General features: G+C 42.8%; 2 protein-coding genes and 1 pseudogene across 3 annotated transcripts in view; all 3 read left to right on the top strand.

Annotated features, from left to right (window-relative positions):
* Positions 1-5,891, top strand: part of LOC308686980 — a 52,965-nt pseudogene extending 47,074 nt beyond the window's left edge. Inside the window, exons 5-10 of the transcript XR_014032231.1 lie at positions 764-846; positions 2,326-2,452; positions 3,856-4,021; positions 4,270-4,672; positions 5,046-5,107; positions 5,475-5,891. The product of XR_014032231.1 is annotated as an uncharacterized misc_RNA (transcript). The remainder of the gene's footprint in view (positions 1-763; positions 847-2,325; positions 2,453-3,855; positions 4,022-4,269; positions 4,673-5,045; positions 5,108-5,474) is intronic.
* Positions 1-24,414, top strand: part of LOC308686976 (uncharacterized protein) — a 176,017-nt gene that overhangs the window by 47,298 nt on the left and 104,305 nt on the right. The gene's annotated exons all lie outside the window — the stretch shown is intronic.
* LOC308686986 (low affinity immunoglobulin gamma Fc region receptor III-A-like) lies at positions 14,608-22,597 on the top strand. The gene is made up of 4 exons (XM_081359144.1): positions 14,608-14,742; positions 20,295-20,540; positions 21,384-21,494; positions 21,637-22,597. The coding sequence occupies exons 1-4, from the start codon at positions 14,652-14,654 to the stop codon at positions 21,693-21,695; spliced, it is 507 nt and encodes a 168-aa protein (XP_081215270.1). The 5' UTR covers positions 14,608-14,651; the 3' UTR covers positions 21,696-22,597.

The raw sequence follows: 24,414 nt of genomic DNA on the forward strand, positions 1-24,414 counted from the left end.
TTTTGCATTGCATAGGCCTATCGTTGTTCCGATTAATTCGGTTCGGGAGTAGAGATAAACTAAGAGTTTCGGGATTTTTTTTAATCGGGAGATTTTAACTAATTTGCGGGCATCAGGGAGTCAATATGCGGTAGACTCCCGGAACTTCCGGGAGACTTGGAATGTCTGCCATTGTGTCATTCCCACTATTTCACAATAGTTATTGGGTAACAGTACTGTCACACAACCTCATCTGTCCTCAAGAATATGGAAGTTCCATTACATAGAGAAGGTAGTAGTAAGCCAGTGCTTCCAAAGTATTACATAGTGCATTGCATCAATTTCTACATTGATGATGTAGTACTGTTGTAATGCTAATAATTACACATTTTTGCCAAAAATGTACACATTAATATTACAAAAGTTATTTGTCATTACCATAAAATAAGTTACTTTGTGATATTACCCTATAGGCCTAATGTGTGTTGTGTAAAGTGCTACCCATACTAACTTTGATATCACACACTTACTTTACCTTGCATTTCAATATCATTAACATCAATTGGATTACTTAAGTTAATATGCAGTTTGTCTGATGTCACCCATCCCTAGGTCCAAAACAATCTATCCATGGTGGACAATAAAGAAAAATTTATGTCGTTGTTTATCTTTGTAGCGACATTGGAAAGGCATAGGATATGCTCACATCAGGCCCTCCCACAGAATTAAAAATTTTGTTATGTTGCATGTCGATAATTATAATTTATTTTTGTTTTGTTTGTAGTGAAAATGCCAGGTGGATCAACTCTTCGACAGTGCACCCGTTGCATGGAAAAGATAAATTGTGCCAATAGAAGATGCACCAAGGTAAATAATGTACAATAGGCTATTGAACTGTCTAACTGCTAACCCCCATTTTCATGCATTAAATCAACACCAAGGAACTTTTCCTCTGCGGTCGCCCTACAGGTTGGAAGCAGAATTGTCCATTTCCGCTGTCGTAAATAATTTAGCCTACCGCATCCTACTGTCGCACGCGCACGCTCGCTCAAGTACGCTCCACCTATCGGCAATTGTAGCGCTTGCCGTAAAGCAAGTCATATTTGTAGTTTTCTTATGTCTCATTAGAACTACAGAAACGTGACCCGATCTGGCAATCTTACATAGCTAATATACCAGATAAAGGACCGCAAAGCGGTGGCATAAGTGCCTTTCACCCTGTCATGACTTGAACCACTGAAATGATTTTGGAAACATTATTTGAAGGTAAACAATCCTACTTGGTGTTGCTTTAAAGCCAGAGTCATTAAGTCCAAATTAAAATAAAGTATATTTATTTCTAATATCTCAGTATTTGTTGCCCATGCAATAGAGTGACAATAAAACAGGAGTTTGCAGTGGAGACATTAAGTTCATCATAAAAAAGAAAGAAAGAAAGAGTTTTGTTACCATACAAATTTGCATCACAGTAGGTATTTTTCAAAATGTTACATTTCCCACCTGATGGAAAGGTACCCGGCCCGCTGTTATTTAATTTTTGACTATTGGTTCCTTTAAATGACATCCTCTTACAAGGCTATATATTTGACATTGAATCTGTCTATTACAGACAGTACTTTATATTGCAGTGAATCTCCACTGTGGTCACTCAGTTCTTTTAGATTATCCATATTTTAAGAAAATGGCAACATCTACACTAGCGCATACCACAATGACAACTTAAAGGGATAGTTCACCCAAATATTGTCATTGTTTACTCACCCTCAAAGTTGTTCCAAACCTGGATGAGTTTCTTTATTCTGCTGAACACAACTGAAGATATTTTAAAGAATGCTGGTAATCAAACAGTTGAAGCACCCATTGACTTCCATTGTAGGAAAAAAAAAAATACAATGGAAGTCAATGGGTGCTTCAACTGTTTGATTACCAGCATTCTTTAAAATATCTTCAGTTGTGTTCAGCAGAAGAAAAACTCATCCAGGTTTGGAACAACTTGAGGGTGAGTAAACAATGACAAAATTGTCATTTTTGGGTGAACTATCCCTTTAAGTTATAATGTCTGTGGCCCGATAATGGACATTTGTATTTTCCATTAAAATATGGATACATATCTAACTAGGTTTTAGCATTATGCCTTTTAATATTATTAAAATGTGCCAGTGCATTGACTCAGCTGCATATTTAGTCTGTCTGTTCAATGAATTGCATAAACTTGGTATCCAAGTTATTATTTAGGCCCTTGTAAATAGAGGGCTAGAAAATCAGTAATGCTTGATCAACTGGACCCCAGTTTTTTTTTATTCCCGTGAGTCATACCGCTCTCTCTTGTCTCTCTCCCTTACTCAGTGTGGGAAGCTGCTGGACATGAAGTCCAGGCAGACGGCCCGTATGAAAGGGTTCCGGACCAGAGCAAATGAATGGGCTCAAAAAGTCCCGCAATCAGGCAAAGATTTTTGACAACAGTGCCCTGCTGGTAATAAAAATTTTGTCTTTCTCTTTTGGTCAGGCATTTCAGGTTCCTGTCCACATTACAGAAATATAGAATTGTATTTACATTGTGCAAGGAAGCAGCAACTATGGTAATGTCATGCAGTTATGTTGTCATGATGTCATCAACCCAACTGCATTGAGATAATAATAATTATATTTCAGATAATAATTAGCTAGTCCATATATAAATATTAAAACAATACACAGAATTTAGCCCGGCCTACAACTTGTATTCATTCAGCCCCAGTATCCAAGGCCACTTTACACTAAGAGGTTTTTCTTTTGGTTCACTGCACTGTAAAAATGAAAATATTGGTTAAAGATCGTTAAAAAGGAAATGGTCAATGACTGGCAGAAGCGTTTGCCAAACAAAAACTGTAAAATTAAGGTAAAATATCTTAATTCATAAGTGTTTTACAAAAAACAGTTATTTTACAGGTAGTTCCAAGTTGATTATTGTGAAACATTCTCTATAAAATGGAAATCTCTTGCAGTTAACAATTAGCTAGCAACAGCACACACGAATGAGCTGATATAACTATCATTCCATCAGCAACTACTGGACAAATCAGTTATTTCCTGTAAAATTTGGGGTTTTTTTTACAGTGTGGTCATGCAGTAGAGTAGGTTAAGTCACTTGCTGATGCAGGGGCAGTACAGAATCTTTTAGAATGAAAGTTTGATTTCTTACAGGAAAAGATACATTTGCATATGCCTCAGTTACTCCAGAAAGGACATTCACCCTTATAAAAACTAGGGGTGTAACAATATATATCGTGTCACAATATATTGCAATACAAAAATGCAACAATATGTATCATGGACTGATAGTGACAATATGTATTGTGTATAGTTAGTGTTAGTCAGAACTTCATGAAACTACTATATAATGTTGAATATAATGTATAGTGATGCAATGGGGGAATATGTGTAGGTCTTGATAATGCCAAATGTCTGATGTTACCAGTAAAATGTGGCCAAAATTTAAAATATATCTAGTCAGTAACAGAGTGCAAGCATATTCGTCCAAAATGATTCTGTTTTCAGCTTCAGAATCATGAATATTTTTTGTCCCGTGCATCAGCACCAAGTCCAAACCTATTCATTTACACCCACAATGTAACATTAAATTTAGCATTTTAATCAACAGCACTTTTTTTGTTAACCTTGTACATGTCTTGAAGTATCACAATAGTATCGTATCGTGAGTTCAGTATCGTGATATGTATTGATTCGTAACATGAGGGTATCGTTACACCCCTAATAAAAACCCATAATAACTTTTTTAAAGACAGCTTGTATGTGTATAATAATAACGTCTTTCTTGCCTTTGTAACCCTGTCTTAGAAATCTCTGTGTGTTTGCTTATTATTTTTCTATGTTAAGGTGGAGAAACTGAAGGCCCTAGGGTACTTTCCCCTCCTGCTGTGGGGAAAGTACAGACCACAAAACAAAAAGTGGATGGCCCAGCTCCAGTTCCCCTTTGAGCTGCCAGTGGTAGCGCATGCAGTCTTGGAGAAGATATTGTGCCTATTTGAAGGTTTGTTAGAAGGTAGGTCACATCACAACATCAGTACATTCATGACTCTCTAAGATTTATCCTGTATTGTGTACCTATCCAGTTGGATTGGTTTTAAATGTCAGTACAGAGAATTTTTCACACAATCTAGATTGCTGGTTCTGGGTAATTTTGTTCTACTTATCTTTTGTCTTAAACTTTTTATATTTCTTTGGTTACTCACATTTTGAACCACATACTGCATCTTAAATGTCTTGTTTTGTTTTATTTTTTTATCACAGCATGTGATCTTGAAAGAGAGGAGGTGGGGCAGCAAGAGAGCACAGGAGAAGAAGATGAGTCAGAAAAAGAAATAGATGATGAAGACCAGAGAGGACATGGGGGGCAACATGAAATAGGAGAGACTGAGAGGAGGGACATGCAGGAGATGGAGATAGAGGCACGGGAAGACAGAGTAGAGAGTGAGAGAGTGAAGAGAGGAGAGATAGAGGTACAGGAAGAGAGAGTAGAGAGTGAGAGAGGAGAGATAGAGGTACAGGAAGACCAAGTGGAGAGACAAGAGATGGAGGGACAGGAAGACTTCGAAGAGCTGGGACTGATGGAGACAGACCAGCAGAGAGAACAGGCAGAGGAAATGGGGAAAAAAGAGATTGAGGCGAAGAAGAAAATAGTAGCAGCAAACAGGTAAGTGTCAATACAGAATAGAAGAGGCAGAGCATTAAGGGCAATCTTGACTATGTAGAATATGAGATACAGAATAGTAAAGAATGTGTCCATGTACAAAAAGTAGCAGCACACCACACTCAGAAGTCAGATGGTATTTCATAAGTTGCTCTTTTTCTACTTTTTCATATAACATGGAGTTATTTGTATGGCAGCAGTTTGGCATCCGGTGTGCCATAATGCAATGTGGCAATGCCCAATGGTGAAGTCATCAGAGAAAGTGTCAACAGATTGTCCTGCATTGCTGTGTACTCGCAAGTATTCACCTGGTATTCAAGGCAGACACCACACACCTCTATTGCAGTTTACACAAGTTTTTTGTTTCTCTATACAGGAAGTCAGCTGTCAAAATTTCAGCTAAAAGGAAAAGTAAAAGAAGCCAAAACAATGACCATGGTAGGAAAATGCTAAGTATTTTTAATTCAAAATTAATTAAATAATAAGTCCTAAACTCTTAACTAATCCTAATCTAAAAGCTTTTTGGCCCACAATATAATATCTTCTTATTGCTAGTTTAGTACATTACAGGTCTGATAACCATTAACGTAATATTAGTTGAAAATGTCTTTTACTTGCTTAATTGACTAATTTTACATTGGAGTTTTCGGGGCTTCGGAATAATCCAAGGAAATTATGATGTGCATGTGCATTTACTTCTGGTCTATTATTTCAAAGAGAAATGCATACAATACCCTTTCTGTGGGTTTATATGGTTACATAGCAATGGTTTGTACTTACTTAATTTGTTCATTTTTCTTTATAGCTTGCCAGTATCACAGCACATTGGACATTTTCCCAGTGCAATATGTGTCCAAATCACGTGAAAAAAAGGTGAGCAGCTATACGGAGAACATTCTGTACGACTGTAGGTGCATAAATTAGGTCGACTGGAATCGCTCTCTTTTAATACAGATTTCACAAGATGAGAATATTTGTTTTTTATATAAATTACTTCATTTTAAAGAAGAGATTTCAAGCTTCATAAAGACATATATCACATGTATGTGTGAGAAGTATTCACTGAGTTATGGTTCATTTTCGGACGCGTTTCAGAATGGACTACACGGACAGAGAAAAGGCAGAACTCGCTTCGTGTTTATTTTTCTTTATTTGTCGAAAAGCAAAACACTATGTTTTTATTGTGAGTATACACAAAAATAATACACATTTAACAGAATCGATTGATGTATGAAACTTGTTTTGTAAAATCAAAGTCAAAAGAGTATTTTGGGTCTCAATTCAACTCATAAGGAAAAAAGCGAGCAGATCACGCCGGCGTGATCTCCGACCTCTGAGGGTTAAAGACACATCTCTTTGACCTAGCATTCACATAATACATTATAGACTTCTATAATTTAATGTTAGGCTGCATAGATTAGGTCAGCCGGAACCGGGAACACTTCCCATAAATCCTGATGTACTAGTTACATCATGAGAAGAATGGCATCTACGCTAATTTTAGTGTCTGTGTTTATCCCGAGGTTTTCCTGCAGCCTGCCGGATCCGGGCCGTATCCAGATCTGACGAAGGACCTGCGCCTGGACCGATGACAACGCAGTGCTGAAGTGCCAACTAGTCTCTCCCTATGGAGGATCCCTCTACCACTATACAGATAAGGCGTTGTCGGGAAAATTCGTTTCGCGTTCCTACCCCAAAGCAACAAAATAAAATAAAATTCTTTATCAAAATCTATAAGGAAAGACAAGTACTTTGTTTAGGCTTGGCTTGTAGGGAATTCCAAACCTGCGTATATTCAAACGCACATAACTATAGAACCCATTCTAAATGCGCATGTGAACGCCATCAGTGTTTCTCACAGGTTCGCGTTTAAAGTCTGTGTAGAGAGAATGGTGTCGTCTTAGCGGCCCCTAATTTAATAACAAATGATCGTTGCGACGGAAGCAAATCAATCAAAACTAACTTTAGATTGAAAATAACTTAACTCTGCTATAAAGCCAAAACAATCTCTGTTACCTTACATTATACGCTTATCTCTGTAAAGCTGCTTTGAAACAATCTACATTGTTAAAAGCGCTATATAAATGAAGATGACTTGACTTGACTTGACAGGGCCGGCGATTGCTATAGGCCAAATGTGTTGGGAGCGCGGACGCACTCTAGTGTCGCACTTAGACCTACTTCTTATTAATCATAGAATTAGAACAAAACGCGAAATAAAACATGTTTATTAAACATGATCATCATAGGGCGCCCCCTCAGCCACACGTTTAATTACTTGTCAACCTGATTATTAGATTGAATTTATGATTATTGTCGACCATTTCTGGCGGGAGGGTTGCGTTACGTTACGTTAGGGAAGTGCTCTGCTGCTGGCGCGTTGATCGAAAATGAAGCTGTCATGGTGAATCAAGACGACAGAAGCAGAATGCAAGTAACTCAGGTTTATTGAAGATATAACAAGTGCAAGTCCGATGATGTAACAGGTGAAAGTCCGATGATGAGTGAGATGCTGGTGACACAGGGACTGGATGGTCAGCGAGGTCCGTGGTGAAGTGCCGTAACCGTGAAACCCAAGTGAAGACGATATCCGAAGAACAGAGAACAGGAACTGGAACAGGAAACAGGAACGCCGACAATACTGGGATCACAAACGGGAGACATCAACCAACGATCTGACAATGAGAGAAGAATGCAGTGAGGTTTTATAGGAGACTGAATGAGCTGCAGCTGGGGTGATGAATGAGATCAGCTGGATTGCTGATCATCCGGAATGAGTGCCACGCCCACTCACACACACACACACACAAACACACACACAGAACAACAGTTACACGAGACACGAAGGAAACAATGAATTTATGAACCGTGACAGTACCCCCTCCCCTAAGAACGCCTCCTGGCGTCCCTAGGCTCCCTTACCTGTCGATTGTAATCATCAATAAGGGAGTGATCCAGAATGTCTCTGGCAGGTACCCAACTTCTCGCCTCCGGACCGTAACCTTCCCAGTCCACCAAGTACTGGAATCCGCGTCCCCTCCGCCTCTTGTCCAGAATACGATCTACCGAATAGGTTGGTTCCCCGTCTACGAGACGCGGCGGTGGGGGAACCGGGGCTGGCGGATTAATACGGGAATAAAACACGGGTTTAATTTTGGATACATGAAACACGGGGTGAATCCTCCTGTACACTGGAGGGAGGTTGAGGCGGACTGCCACCGGACTAATGATCTTGGTGACAGTAAACGGGCCGATAAATTTAGGAGCAAGTTTATTAGAAACGGAGCGGAGCGGAATATTTTTAGTAGAAAGCCACACTTTTTGACCAACGACGTATACGGGAGGCCTAGACCGGTGGCGATCGGCTTTGGCCTTGGTGCGCGCTCCCGCCTGGAGTAGAGTCTCACGGGCTCTAGTCCAGGTGCGACGACACCTCTGGACAAATGCGTGGGCAGAGGGAACCGCGACTTCGGATTCCAGACTAGGAAATATAGGTGGCTGGTAACCTACACTACACTCAAACGGAGATAGGCCCGTAGATGACACTGGTAACGTATTGTGTGCGTACTCCACCATAGACAATTGCTGACTCCACGAGGAAGGATTCTTGGAAACCAAACATCGCAACGTTCTCTCCAAATCTTGGTTGGCTCTCTCAGTTTGTCCATTGCTCTGGGGGTGAAACCCTGAGGGCAGACTTACAGTCGCCCCTAACAATCTACAAAATTCTCGCCAAAATTTGGACACAAATTGGGGTCCCCTGTCGGAAACCACGTCTGTCGGGAGGCCATGTAAGCGAAAGACGTGATTAACGACAACCAACGCTGTCTCCTTGGCTGTGGGTAATTTGGGCAAGGGGATGAAATGGGTCGCCTTCGAGAACCGGTCCACCACGGTCAAAACTACCGTGTTACCCCGAGAGGGTGGGAGGGCGGTGATAAAATCTAGCGAAATATGGGACCAGGGTCTCGAAGGGACAGGCAGCGGTTGGAGTAACCCATCTGGGGAGCGATTGGAAGTCTTACCAGTGGCACAAACTGAGCAAGCCAAAACAAAACTGTGAACATCACGAGCCATGAGAGGCCACCAGAATCGTTGCTTGACCAAAAACTTGGTTCGATTAACTCCTGGATGACAAGCCACATTGGAACAATGCCCCCACTGAATAACGTCGGACCGTAATCCCTCCGGCACAAATAAGCGGTTCGGTGGGCAACCGACCGGGGGCGTTACCCCTTCTAAGGCTCTCTTGACCTTCGATTCGACCTCCCATACGAGTGTGGAGACAAATAGATTCTCGGGTAAAATGCACTCGGGAGTAGACGGGCGTTCGGAACGATCAAAAATACGCGATAAAGAATCGGGTTTGATGTTCTTGGAACCCGGGCGGTACGAGAGTGTAAAGTCAAAACGTCCGAAAAAAAGTGCCCACCGAGCCTGCCTGGAGTTCAATCTTTTAGCAGTTCTAATGTATTCCAAATTCTTATGGTCTGTCCAGACGATAAAAGGTACCCCCGACCCTTCTAACCAGTGACGCCATTCTTCCAATGCTAACTTGACCGCCAACAATTCTCTGTTACCAATGTCATAATTGCATTCGGCAGGAGACAAACGATGGGACAAAAACGCGCACGGGTGCATTCTATCGTCTGAGGGAGAACGCTGAGAGATCACTGCACCTACCCCCACCTCTGACGCATCAACCTCCACCACGAACTGACGTGATGGATCAGGGGTAATCAAGATGGGAGCCGAAACAAAGCGACTTTTGAGTTTGGCAAACGCAGCCTTAGCTGCGTCTGACCACCTGAACGTAGTTCTGGGGGAGGTCAAGGCAGTCAGAGGCGAGGCTAGTTGGCTGAAATTGCGAATGAACCGCCGGTAGAAATTGGCAAACCCCAGAAACCGCTGTAGGGCCTTACGGGAATCTGGAGTTGGCCATTCCACCACAGCCTTAACCTTCTCCGGATCCATCCGAATTCCCTCAGCCGACACAATGTACCCTAGAAAAGAAACAGACTGTGCATGAAAATCGCATTTCTCCGCCTTGACAAAAAGCCCATTCTCTAACAACCTCTGGAGCACTCGTCGGACGTGCTGCACGTGTTCCTGGAGAGAAGACGAAAAAATCAATATGTCATCCAGGTAGACATATAGAAACTGGTCGACCATATCTCGCAGCACGTCATTGACGAGTGCTTGGAAGACTGCTGGAGAGTTGGACAGCCCGAAGGGCATGACCAAGTATTCAAAGTGCCCCCTGGGGGTGTTAAAAGCAGTCTTCCACTCATCCCCCTTCCTGATGCGGACCAAATGATAAGCATTACGCAAGTCCAATTTAGTGAAGACGGACGCTCCCTGCAACCTCTCGAAGGCTGAAGACATCAACGGCAAAGGATAAGTATTCTTTACCGTGATGTTGTTCAGCCCTCGGTAATCAATACAAGGTCGCAGAGAACCGTCCTTCTTCCCCACAAAAAAGAACCCCGCCCCCGCTGGAGATGAGGAAGGCTGGATGAACCCGGATGCCAGAGAATCAGAAATATATTTCTCCATGGCCCCCCTCTCTGGAACAGAAAGCGAATATAACTTGCCCTTAGGCGGAGCTTTACCTGGCAGTAAGTCTATTGCACAGTCATAGGGACGATGCGGAGGAAGAGAAGCAGCCCGAGACTTACTGAACACTTCCTTCAGGTCGAGGTACTCCGTGGGCACGTTAGATAAATCCCCTGCCTCCTCCTGAAACACAGAGACAGAAACAGACGGACAAGCAGAGACAAGACAAGACTCATGACACTTAGTACTCCATTCCAACACCGTGCGCTGCTGCCAGTCTATCTTGGGATTATGCTTGATGAGCCAGGGATGTCCTAAAACTATGGGTGCAAGAGGGGAGTCCAGAATGTAAAATGACAGGGTCTCAATGTGGTTGCCAGATGTGATGAGCGTGACGGGTCCGGTGGTGTGTGAAATGTTGGGTAGATCTTGACCATTGAGTGTGCGGACTTCTATCTTGCGGGTGAGTGGTAATAAGGGGACTTGAAACTTGTGTGCAAACGTGCAGTCCATAAAATTACCTTCTGCCCCTGAATCCACCAGTGCTTGTCCGTCGTGCTCGTGAGCTGACCACCTCAGTCTTACTGGGAGGAGCGTGGATGTTGGTGAGGTCTTCTCGGCGGAGATCCCACCCGACAGTAGCCTCAGAATTACTGCCGGGCTTGCCCTTTTACCGGACAACCGAACGCAAAGTGACCAGCTGCTCCACAGTAAAGACAAAGTCCTTGGGACCTCCGCCTCTCCTTCTCCTCCCGAGTAAGCCGAGCCCGCCCAACCTGCATGGGCTCGTGATCGTAGACGGGGCTGACCGCATCCCCGCCGCTGGACCGTGGAAGCTCTACTCCTTCCGCCATTCGACCAGGCAATCTTCTCCGCTCCACACGGGATAAACGAGCGTCTACTCGAAGTGCCAGTTCTATAAGTCCGTTTAGAGACGTGGGCAGGTCCAGGGCGTAGATCTCCCTTTGGATGCGGTCAGCCAGCCCATGCAGGAACATGTCCCACTGCGCCTCCTCGTTCCAATGACACTCTACCGCCAAAGTACGAAACTCAATAGAATAGTCAGAAACTGACCTCTCTCCTTGTCTTAGCTCAGCTAGGATGCGAGCCGCCTCTCTCCCGGTGCTGGCGCGGTCGAAGACCCTCTTCATTTCGGCGGAGAGTGTCTGGAACGAGGTGCAGCATGGGTCTTGATTCTCCCACACCGCCGTTCCCCAGAGTGCTGCCTTCCCAGTCAGGAGAGTCAAAACGAAAGCCACCTTGGCTGACTCGTTGGCGAAGGTTCTCGGCTGCAGGGAAAAATGCATCGAACAGCGAGTCAAAAACGCTCTGCAAAAGCTTGGCTCACCTGCATAGGACTCAGGTATAGGAAGGCGCGGCTCCGACTGGGAAGTGTTCTCCGGTGGTGTGGGGGGAACGGGCGGTGTGGGTGGCGCAGTGGGATTACGCAAGATCTGAAGTTGCTGGGTGAGCTCGGACACCTGTGTCACCAGCGCTTGAACTGCCCGAGCTGTGTCGTTGAGGTTTTTCTCTTGGTGATCCATGCGTTGTATACTGGTGCTGACAAAGGTTTCCAGAGATGAAGGATCACTTGCTGCTTCCATAGCGTGGTCAGATCGTTCTGTCATGGTGAATCAAGACGACAGAAGCAGAATGCAAGTAACTCAGGTTTATTGAAGATATAACAAGTGCAAGTCCGATGATGTAACAGGTGAAAGTCCGATGATGAGTGAGATGCTGGTGACACAGGGACTGGATGGTCAGCGAGGTCCGTGGTGAAGTGCCGTAACCGTGAAACCCAAGTGAAGACGATATCCGAAGAACAGAGAACAGGAACTGGAACAGGAAACAGGAACGCCGACAATACTGGGATCACAAACGGGAGACATCAACCAACGATCTGACAATGAGAGAAGAATGCAGTGAGGTTTTATAGGAGACTGAATGAGCTGCAGCTGGGGTGATGAATGAGATCAGCTGGATTGCTGATCATCCGGAATGAGTGCCACGCCCACTCACACACACACACACAAACACACACACAGAACAACAGTTACACGAGACACGAAGGAAACAATGAATTTATGAACCGTGACAGAAGCTGTCTAAACCTCTGGTGCACAGGGACGAAAACGGAGAAAGGAAGAAGATAAAAAATAAAGCTCAGTATAGAGTAAGTCTTCTCATCTCAGCTATTAAGGTGTCAAATGAAATAAATTTACTTAGTATTGTAGCCTACTGCCTACATCACCTAATATTGGACGTTTCATTGCTGTCACTAAGCTATCACTAGCTAGCTATAGAAGGTGAATAGAAATGGCAGAAACAACTGTTCATCTTTTATTATTTGAGATAGTGATATAACTAAATCTTTTAATTTTGTAGTGGTACTTACATTATCCATAATAGCACATTTGTTTGTAGAGGGTATAGTTAAACCAGTTTAATGGTCATAATTTGCTTAAATTAATCCAATTCGGTAAATATCCTTGAACATTCTTTGTAGAATTTGTGTATGAGCAATGTATTACAGTTGATTCTTCAAGTCATAATTTGCTTGTTGAAGTGTTGGAGTGACTATTACTATTAGAGCATTTTTGTTTGTTCATCAATGAACATTCTTTGTAGCATTTTTGTATGTGCAATTTATTAGAGTGTATCATTTAAGTCATATTTTGCTTGTTGAAGTGTTGGAGTGACTACAGGTGAAACTCGAAAAATTAGAATAGCGGGCAAAAGGGGGCAAAAACTCAATCTTGCCTAGGGCAACCAAAGGGCTAGAGCCGGCCCTGATGGTTTGTCCAAGTTACAGAGTGAGCTAGAGGTGAGCAATGGTTCTCAGGTCTCTCTTGGAAAAGAGATATTATTCTCTTTGAAATTGCCTTTAAATATTTAATAGACTTTAATTTTTTTTTATATATATATACTCTGAGTTTCTTACAGTTCATGACTATTTGATGTTATTAGAGAATCTTTGAAGATATTTTGGAGATATTTTTACTCTCAGACAAATAGACTTCTTCAGTATTCTTCACATATCACAATAATATCACTATTTGTACATCATTTTGTACATAATTAGAATGCTTTCAGTAGTATTTTCAAAATATTTGATTCATTTTTAAAGGGATACTCCACCGTTTTTTCATGTTATTCCCTTAACTAAGACGAGTTGATACATACCTCTCTCATCTCAGTGCGTGCACTCAATCACTCTAGCGCACGGTAACACTTTGAAAGCACTTAGCTTACCCCAGTATATTCAATGCAGGGTTCTCAAGTCTCACGCATTGGCCGTGAGACACACGCAATTCAACCAGTTCACACGCTCACACGCCACACCGTGTATTTCTCACGCTAAAAAGGCAATGTCAACCAAGTTGTCCTGCAAGCTTTATATATAACGTTGTATACGAGACGCGGGCACACAAAGTGAAGTTTCCTGCCGCCAGCACGTATCTCGGCCATATTGCGTTCGTTAATAGGCAACATAGATGCGCGAACACACGGAAGTTGACGGAACATTCTCGGCCACCGTACGTTCGTTACTAGGTAACCAACAACATCGCGCGAACACACGTGAATGATGGAGAAGGTAAGTTGGAAGAAAGCTCGTCTAACATTTTTAGGCTAGAACATTTAATATATAGCCCATCGTATACATTATTATTGATGCAGTCAAAAACTCTACAACTACTTTGCAACCAGGCCAGAAGTTTTGGCTCAGTTTGGCTAGCTATTATCTGAAACTAAGGGAAATGTTAGTGGGTATGGGAAGAAATTAAGATGTATTTCTTCATTTTATTTTAAATAAATTTAAATGTATTTATTTTATTTTAAATTATAAAGCAGGCTGGAACAACTTCCCAATCAACCAATCAGATTTGAGGGACACATTTACAGTTTATATCAAGTTTAGGCTTAGACCCAGGGTGAGGTGCTTCAACATCAGTGTCATTCACCTCTCATTTTAGGGAAAAGTTATGGGTAGGGTTAGGTTTAGGGGTAGGAATAGGGTAAGGACTAAATTTTGGGACAGGAATGTTATTCTAGGATCAACAAAATATGTTGATCCAGGATAATGTCTTACTTGGCAAAATCATGGTGATCGTGGTTTTGTGGCTATCAGAGCAGAAACTAAAGCTGATGGTATAGCCTACGTTTGTTCCCGTCATCTCTAGGCACGTTCATATGTAAATTGCACAAGCTTATTTTGTCCATTAGATCGAAAGATCTGAAAAAAAAATATATATATATACTTTTACCCGCCCATAGACTTGAAGAAATCAGGACAGAAGTTGACTTCTCATCCGACTCTCTCTCTCTGAGCTGTGAGGATCAGAGTAACTCTGCTGGATGGACAGTGAGAAGATACACAGACAAAGACACACAAACTTGTGCAAAACAAGCAGGATCTGGATGTGTAATGGACTCTCTCAGCACATCTGACACTGGAGTGTACTGGTGTGAGTCTGAATCTGGAGAGAAACAGTGTCCTCGAAACATCACTGTACATGGTGAGTCCAATCACTTATGCATAAACTAACTCAATATCAGAATACTGCACAGTGAATATCAAGATTTAAACTCTATAATCAAATAAAATATTCAGAGGTTTAGGATTGGTATTTTTTTTATGTTTTACTTATATTATAAGACTACACTGTTTACATATGAAATATGTTTGATACCAAGGCTGCATTTATTTTATCAAAATGCATGAAAACGTCTCGGGTTACTGGATGTAACCCTGGTTCCCCGAGAGAGGGGAACGAGACGCTGCGTCTAATATAAACGCTACGGGGAATGCCTTCGGCATGCGTTATCTGAAGTCACTATACAACTATTCCAATCTGGATTGGTGTGCGTCATCGTGCGTCATGACGTTGCATGTGACGGTGACCCGGACGCTATATAAGGGTCACAGGAACAAGGAAATGACAGCTTCGAAAAAGGTTCAAAGCAGCTGTTCTCAGGGCGCCCCGAAGGTGGGGAGAGGGGACGCAGCGTCTCGTTCCCCTCTCTCGGGGAACCAGGGTTACATCCAGTAACCCGAGACGTTCCCCTTCGTTACGGGGAACTCCCGCTGCGTCTAATATAAACGCTACGGGGAACGAGTACCAGCTAGCCCCCACAGAGAACAGGCGCCCCTGGTGTGAAACATCTGGCACACTCAAGAGCACTAAAGCAAGGGAGAGTGAAAGATCCAACTGTGCTAAGAATTTTATTCTTTCTTGTTTGGTGTACAAAGGGAAGGTTGCATCAACAACCTCGATATTAAGGTCCAAGTATATAGGCCTGATTAATGACAGGCAGAACACTTAACTCCTAACACCTTTTTAGTGGATCATCTCTGGAAGCCTAAGAGGCTCTCTTGCTTACACCGCACATGCAACGAAGGATGAAGAGCCTGAGGAATTTTTAGAATAGCCTCCGGTACCTTGGTTACCAGGGAGAAATATCTCAAAGAAAGCTAACAAACTCCCATTTAATACCCTATATAGATATACTCTGCGGAGCCGAATAAAGGCTCTAAGCAATTTAATATGATAGCCTGCAGAGACAGGGTTCATCCAGATCTTGACGCAGCATACAGAGGCAGAAAGCACTCTGAAGGTGAGGATCATTGCTAAGGACAGGGGAGAATTTATAGAACCCACTATACTAAGAATTTTATTCTTGTCTTTTTTGGTGTAAGAAAAAGGCTGAGTTAACAGCCTCAGAAGTGAGGTCCAATATATACATATGCCTAAAAAGGCAGGACACTGACTCCAAGGCACCATTAGTGGATAACCCTAAAAGCCTAGAAGGCTCTCCTGTCACACTTATAGCAACGAAGGATGAAGAGCCAGAGGAAATCATAAGATAGCCTCCGGTATCCTTATTGGTGACCGGGGAAATTTCCTACTAGAAAGCTAACAGATTTCCAAAATATGTAGATTTTCTTTTAATCTAACATATATACACGTATCCCGCAGAACCGACAGGGGCTTTTCTTTCCACAGACCTGTCAGCCTGCAAGGATAACAGGATTCATCCTAGAAGGCTACAGGGAAATATGGAGGTCATGGGACGACCCGGGTGGACCACCCTGAGAGCATACGGAGGCCGTAGGCGCCATAGCGGCTCTGAGCGTGGACGAGAGGTCCCGATTAGAGTATAGAAGAATCCCAGTACTGAAGCCATAGGGCAGTAAAAGGCTGGGTCCAGCTAACTCAATTAAAACTTCCTGAGCCGGGGAGTTCTGGAGGTAGCTGATCTGATGACCTCGGCCACCAGATCACCCTATTCGAGAAGGCCAGTGTGGTTTTTCGAGAATAAGATCTACTCAAAATCCTCTGACCCTCTCCAGAACTCCAGGGAGTAGAGCGACCGGGGGAAAAGGCGTACAGACGTTGCCTCGGCCACGTCTGTACCATGGCCTCCAGACCCAACGGGGCTGGATGCGAGAGAGAGAACCAGAGCGGGCAATGAGAATTCTCATGAGAAGCGAATAAATCTACCTCCGCCTGGCCGAACTTCTCCCATATAAGCTCCACCACCTCGGGGTGGAGCCTCCATTCCCCTGGCCTGGGCCCCTGCCTCGACAGGGTGTCTGCTCCCACATTATCAACCACAGGTATATACATAGCCCTCACAGAGAGAAATTTGTCCTTAGACAAAAATAGAATATGATGGGCCAATTTGCACAGAGGACGAGACCTCAAGCCCCCCTGATGGTTGATATAGAAAACCACCGATATATTATCAGACCCAATAAGGACCTGATGGCCTCTGAGGTCTGGAGGGAAATGCCTGAGGGCAAAGAATACTGCCAGCATCTCCAGGCAACTGATGTGCCATGAGAGGTGATGGTCCTTCCAGACCCCGCGGGTGTACCGGCCCTCCATGACCGCACCCCAGCCCATGCGGGAAGCATCCGTGGTCAGAATTTTTCTGGGACACGAAGCTCCAAGCACCTGGCCTTGGGACAGGAACCGTATGTCTTTCCATATGACTAGAGAACGAAGGTACCTGGACGTAACTCTAATCATACGGAAGGGGTTGCCCCTTGGGGAAAACCCCCTGGTCCCGAGCCACCACTGTAGGGCCCCATAAGGCCCAAAATTCCTTGAAAATGTTTGACAGTGATGGCCTGGCCTAACCTGATAGCTCTAACTGCAGCCACGATACTTTAAATACGTGGCTGGGTCAAGTGAACTTGCATAGATTGCGAGTCCCACTCAGCTCCAAGAAATTTTATTCTTTGAAGAGGAGACAGAGAACTTTTCTTGACATTGAGCCTTAGCCCCAAGCACTGAAGATGACGCAAAACAACATCTCGATGTTGGATTGCTAGCGTCTCTGGTTCTGCCAGAATAAGCCAGTCATCTAATAATTTAGGATGCGGTTCCCCTGAAGTCTCAGTGGAGCAAGGGCAGCATCCATACAGAAAGTGCAAGGGGATAGAGTTAGGCCGAAAGGAAAATAAGCATCCATGAGATCTATTGTCACAAACCAGTCTTCAGATCTGATTTGCTGAATGATACTGGGTATAGTGAGCATATTGGAACTAAATCTCCTCAAAGATTTATTCAATACTCTAAGATCTACAATAGGATGAAGTCCACCATCCTTTTTCGGAACAATGAAGTAACGGCTGTAAAAACCTGAATCCCTCTCCTGATTAGGGGCAATTTCTATTGCTTTTGCTAAAAGAGATTCAACTTCATTTTCCATCACCTGGCGCTGATGTGAGAAAACCAGTGTGTGTAATACCCCGTTAAAATCGGGTGGTCTTACTTTAAACTGGATTCTATATCCTTTAACTATACCCAGGGTCCATTTAGATATATTCGGAAGGCCTGACCAGGCGTCTAAACAATCTACAAGAGGAATCAATTTCTCTGGGTTAGTCTCAGGTGATATAATGTGCTTATCGGTGGTCTGAAGCAGTTTACTGGCAGGACGTAACCGATGAATAATCTAATAAGGAGATCAGTCCCTCGAGACTGACCTCAGGTTTTGAGATTCGGTGACCTGAAGCGATAGATCGGCAGGAACTAACCGAAAATAATATGAAGTGCCCATAAGGGTCCGCGTTTTTACGCCAGGACCTCATAGTTTATTTATTTATTTTTTCTTAGCCCGAAAGGCAGTCCTCAGACCTGACTTCGGGGCTTTTTTATTTTTTATGAGAACGTCTCCTCTGACCCCGAGCCCAGGGGGGAAGGGGAGGGGAAGAGGTGACTTCCCAGAATATGAGGAGCTGGTGACTGTCCCCGGGGGACCTGGACTACCATATGTAGGTATGGAATTTTTTTTTTTTTTTTGACATTCCGCCATATAAGCCTTCCCTACCAAATTCGAGATAATATTTATATTAGCTCCACTTTAATTTTGGAGGGACGTGTCTGAGTCATCAGAGGTAATACGATATCTGGGAGAAATATTCTTCTACCCCCTGCATCATTAAATTCCCCTTTAATTTTCTTCTTCAATTATTCCACAATCTCAGTACCTCAGTATGGAGATCGTTTGAAAAAGGAAGACTCTGACACAAGGATTTTGACTGGGTTTGCAGGAAGCACTCTTTTTAGACGCTTCCTTCTTATTAAATTACCAAACATTTAATTTCATTAGAGCCCCAGTCTTTCTCCAGCAACTCCTCATAATGTGGTGAATATTCGTGGTTCAGTGTTGATAGTATCTGACTCCTCAGAATCAGATAAATCAAACACCGGGTCTTTAACACGGTCGGAAGAAGCCGCAGTGACGCGGTCTTCCGAACCGTGCGCGAGACCTGTAAACACTGCTCCACGTGCGAACCCAATGCAAACAGACAACGCGCTGCCTCGACAGACGCGAGCTGATGCACTAGGAACGCAAGCCTATTTTATTCTTTTTAAACAGGCTCAGGCGGGAGCGGAAGAGTCACTATAGATTCTGTATTGCAATGCAGACATTAATCTATGCGCTGCCTCGGCAAACGCGAGATTAGTCACAGAATCTTTATTGCATAGTAGCCGTAATCTACGCGCTGCCTCGACAAACGCGAGATCCGAGCCACTATAGATTCTGTATTGCAATGCAGACATAAACCTACGCGCTGCCTCGACAAACGCGAGATCCGAGCCACTATAGATTCTGTATTGCAATGCAGACATAAACCTACGCGCTGCCTCGGCAAACGCGAGATCCCAGTCACAGAATCCTTTCAGTTTGCACAAAATAGACAGTGCCCTCGAGAACTGTCCGTGCAAGCTCCGCTCACAACCCAACACCACAAAGCAAGTGTGCGCCATCCTTGCTTCTTTAATTTTTCTTAAATCAAGGAGACGCACACTGCCTTCGCCATAGTAGATTTGACAGACAACACCAAATAAGACGTACAGTTTGACATAGAACGCTGCTGAAGAACAGAAGCTGTCATTTCCTTGTTCCTGTGACCCTTATATAGCGTCCGGGTCACCGTCACATGCAACGTCATGACGCACGATGACGCACACCAATCCAGATTGGAATAGTTGTATAGTGACTTCAGATAACGCATGCCGAAGGCATTCCCCGTATAGCGTTTATATTAGACGCAGCGGGAGTTCCCCGTAACGAAGGGGAACCATAATTTTCCAGTATTATGACATCTTACAATAAAACAAAAATGTCTATGTGAATATATTGTAAACTAATTTATTCAAAGCTGAATGTTCAGCATCATTACTCCAGTCTTCAGAGTCACATGATACTTCAGAAATCAGTCTAATATGAGGATTTGCTTCTCAGGAAACATTTATGATTATTATCAATGTTGAAAAAAAAATTGTAGGAAACGTGATGCTTTTTTTCTTCTTTGATGAATAGAAAGTTTGAAGAACAGCATTTATTTGAAATATAAATCTTTTGTAACATAAATGTCATTTTTTGATCAATGTGTCACATTTGATCATGAATTCTTGCTGAATAAAAGTTTCTCAGATTAAAGGTAGTGAACATGTTGACCCTCCAGATCTTATTAATAACTGAAGTATGGCTCTGATTAACACAGCCTGTGTCGTCACTACATCTGTTGATGTGTTTCTTGTGTTTGTAGACGGTGAGGTGATTCTGGAGAGTTCTGTTGATCCTGTGATTGAGGGAGAGACTCTGACTCTACACTGTTTACATCGATCTACAAACTCCCCGATCCTCAGCGCTGATTTCTATAAAGACGGATCACTGATCCAGGATCAGACGACAGGAGAGATGAGCATCACTACTGTCTCAAAGTCACATGAGGGTTTCTACTACTGTAAAACAGAGAGAGGACAGTCTCTCCACAGCTGGATCTCAGTCAGAGGTTATTTTATTCATGAGCATCTGATGAGATACGCCACACTATTCATATATATGAGTCTCTGTCTCTTATTTCTGCTGGAGACAATCAGGTGTTGACAAATACAAAGTTCTGTCATGAAACTCTAGATGGCGCTGGCGGACCGGTCTTTAACTCAGTCTGCAATCACATCATCCTCTATGATGACAGTTGTTCATGAAAGAACTGTGTTTGTTTCACATAACTAAGTTGAACTATCAAATCACATGCAGAATATGCTGAAATATAGTGAAATCAACACCTTATAAAAACATCACACAATTCAATGAAATCAAGAGACTGTTAGAGACTTTTCATAAATTCAGTTTTTCATTTGAAAGCAGGAATGAATCTGATTGAGCTCATATATGTTCAGTGTCAAACATACAGTTTTGGTCTGAAGAGGAAAACAATTGTACGTACCTCTTAAACATTAAAATTAATAACTTATATTAATATACTATAATGTCATCAATTACTCATCCTCATGTCGTTCCAAACATGTGTGACTTTCTTTATATAAGAAGGTGTTTGGAAGTAGTTTTTTTCATACAATGAAATTAAAAGTTCCTTCAAAATATCTTTTATTTTCCACACAAGAAAGAAATTGAAACAGGTTTGAACAACATGAAGGTCAGTAAATTTGGCAGAATATATATTTGTGAATGAACTCTTCCTTTAACTCAGAGCTGTAAGAGGGGAATGGTGGTGGAATAATATGAGCTTTTATATTCACTCACAAACTTTGGGTTCCTGGAGAAACTTTCTGAAAGCCCTTCAGAGCTCTGTAATGTTGCTCAATAATGTTCTTGTGTTTCTGTTTTCCAGTGTCACGTTCAGCTCAGATTTCTGTCCTCAAAATCCTCAGTTCTCTTCTGGCCGCTTCTCCGTATCTGCTAGCGACAGTCGTGCTGCTTTACAAATGTTACAGAGCGAGAGGTAACACTTCTGTCTGATCTCTCTCTCTCTCTCTCTCTCTCTCTCTCTCTCTCTCTCTCTCTCTCTCTCTCTCTCTCTCTCTCTCTCTCTCTCTCTCTCTCTCTCTCTCTCTCTCTGAATGAGTGATTTCTGTGTATTTCAGTCTCATCTGCTGAAGACCAGAGTCAGTACGCCGTAACAGAGGAAGAAACTTCAATCTGATATTAAAGAGTTAATTCTGTCCACATGTGTGAATGTTCTGTCAGCATTTATTTGTCCTTTAACATGGTTTGAAAGTATTTTAGTTCGTTCTTCTTTATATAAGCTTTATATTTGTCATAACCTAGTCTGTTAGTGAAAGCTTGACAATGATATTGTTGCTTGTTCTAGTTCGCTTGTTTGAGTAATTACATAACATAGTTTTATTCTGTATCAAATGTTCTGTATAAATGAATAACTGTTGAAATTAAGAGTTTATTAGAGGTGTTTTTCTTGGTTTTTCACATTTGTAAACCATCATCTAATTCAAAAACAATGTCTTAATGTTTCAGTCATAATTGAATAATAAATCTTTATATATTTAGTGTCTGTAATTAAATCATTTGAAAGCATTTCATCATTAAAATTCTTTGTTGACAGTTTCCCTTTAAAGACACTCAGGGACAAAGACAATAAATGTATTTGACAGCAGTTTATAACTCACTCAATAAATATTTCATGTTCATTCATGTTTATTTAACTCAAGATTTCCATTACATGAGAGTAGATGTTGAAACTTAATGCTGATTTGCACTCGACTCTCGCCAATATTAGCACCAACTAAGACGTAGCTTTACAGTAACCTATGCGTCTCCATCCATTTACGCTTCCTTCCATATGGTGATATGGTGATATGGAGATCCTTCTGTCTGGTGTTAATGGCTGAAGTATATTTCCATTCCAACACCATGAACCAAAAAAAAAATAAAAAATTGTTCATATGGAGACCAAAGTTGAATGTGAAGTCCAGGAATAAAATAAAATCAAATAGAATGAAACAAAGTCTCAGTAGTCCTTCTGGATCCCTTGTGTGTGTGTGTATGATACTCAAATGTCAATGTGTGTAAAGGCCTTTTCGTGTTTACTACCCGGTAGTGTGTATGTGCTTAGCTCTCAGTTCGAATCCTTGTTGAATCACGATGATTCTTTTGAATCGTAGATCTGGGTCTGGCTCGCCGTTCAAAGGTGAATCACTCAAACAGAATCAGCATTCAAAAAAAACAATCTGCACAAAACAATGCAGTCACATTAAACATGTGGTAAAGGTATCAGTGATTTCAGCCCCAAAAATATTTTTATCACATTCATCTAATCTTTCCTAACGATCCGCTAGCTGGCCGCCCCATAAGCATGCCGTCAAAAAACGCGTCTCTGTAGGCAGCCTAGACTCTGAGATCTGAGTCACGTGTGTTCAGCAGGGAACGCACCTCCGCAGTCATCCACGGCTTCTGGTTAGAGCGTGTGGTGATGGTCTTGGAGAAGGTAACATCATCAATGCACTTACTAATGTAGCTGGTCACTGATAATGTATATTCTTCCAAGTTGGTAGAGTTGTCATATGTTGCAGCTTCTTTAAATATATGCCAATCAGTAGACTCAAAACAGTCCTGGAGAGCATAGATGGCTCCTGCTGGCCAAATTTTCACCTGTTTTTGAAGTGGTTTTGTGCGCCTGACGATCGGCCTGTATGCTGGAATAAGAAAAACAGAGATGTGGTCTGAATAGCCGAGTTGGGGGCGGGGCTCCGCCCGGTACGCGCCTGGGATGTTTGTGTAAACAAGATCAAGCATGTTCGCCCCTCTCATTGCAAAGTCCACATACTGATGGAATTTAGGAAGCACTGACTTGAGATTCGCATGATTGAAATCTCCAGCGACAATAAACAATCCATCAGGGTAAGCATTCTGCAATTCGCTAATAGCCCCATAAAGTTCACCGAGCGCTTCCTTGGCATTTGCGCTTGGGGGAATGTAAACACCGATTACTATAACAGAGGTAAATTCCTGTGGTAAATAAAAAGGTCGACTCCTAACAGTCACAATCTCTACCAGCGCTGAGCAGTAGCTAGAGACTAGCACAGAGTTATTGCACCATTCCGTGTTAATATAAACACACAAGCCACCTCCGCGAGTCTTACCGCACAGAGATGCATTTCTGTCGGCACGAAACGAGGCGAGCCCATCTAGCTGAATGGCGGCGTCCGGAACTCTGTCGCTGAGCCACGTCTCTGTGAAAATAAAGATGCAGCAGTCTCTAAACTCCTGCTGCGAAGTTTGCTGGAGCCGAATAATGTCCAGTTTGTTGTCCAGAGAACAAACATTCGAAAGCAAGATAGACGGGATAGCCGGCCGGCTAGGCTTTGTTTTTAGCCTAGCATGGACCCCCGCTCTCTTGCCGCGCTTCCGTTTCCTCGCGCACCGCTTACGTCGTCCTTTCCGGCGTTATGCAACACGAGGGCTGGAATTCTGGCCTCCGCAGCAAGCCGAGGTTGCGAAGCTTCTCATGCAGATCACCATCCAGCTTGGTTATAGTATGAGTCTTGTATTTAAGCAATGTCTGGCGATGGTAAACACAAATGCTGGTCGCTGCGATATCCATAATGCCGTGAGAAAATAGGCTAAGTAATAACAATAGCAACATTGAGGATCTGGAGTGGCCGCTGCGCACTACCATGCCGCCATCTACTACTTCCCTCAGTAACAGGATGAATACCTCGTGCGTGCATGTTCAGCTCGTGTTCGGCTTCTTCGTCTGAATTTGAAATAAACCAGATTACCAAAGACTACTCTGCCACTTATCATGAGAGAATGATCAGATATCTTGAAGAGACACCACCCAAAGACGAGAACAGAATTCTCCTAACTTTTCAATCTTTCTCATGACCGCAGTAAAATTAAGACCA

Source organism: Scardinius erythrophthalmus, assembly GCF_964197995.2.
Source record: "Scardinius erythrophthalmus genome assembly, chromosome: 2".
Classification (NCBI taxonomy): Eukaryota; Metazoa; Chordata; class Actinopteri; order Cypriniformes; family Leuciscidae; genus Scardinius; species Scardinius erythrophthalmus.

What these genes read in the sequence shown, in the direction of transcription:
- LOC308686986 (XM_081359144.1), top strand. Translation starts at nt 14,652, where the DNA reads ATGGACTCTCTCAGCACATCTGACACTGGAGTGTACTGGTGTGAGTCT. An exon ending in TCGAAACATCACTGTACATG is followed by an intron (nt 14,743 to 20,294) that starts GTGAGTCCAATC and finishes TTGTGTTTGTAG; the next exon opens with ACGGTGAGGTGATTCTGGAG. An exon ending in CAGCTGGATCTCAGTCAGAG is followed by an intron (nt 20,541 to 21,383) that starts GTTATTTTATTC and finishes TCTGTTTTCCAG; the next exon opens with TGTCACGTTCAGCTCAGATT.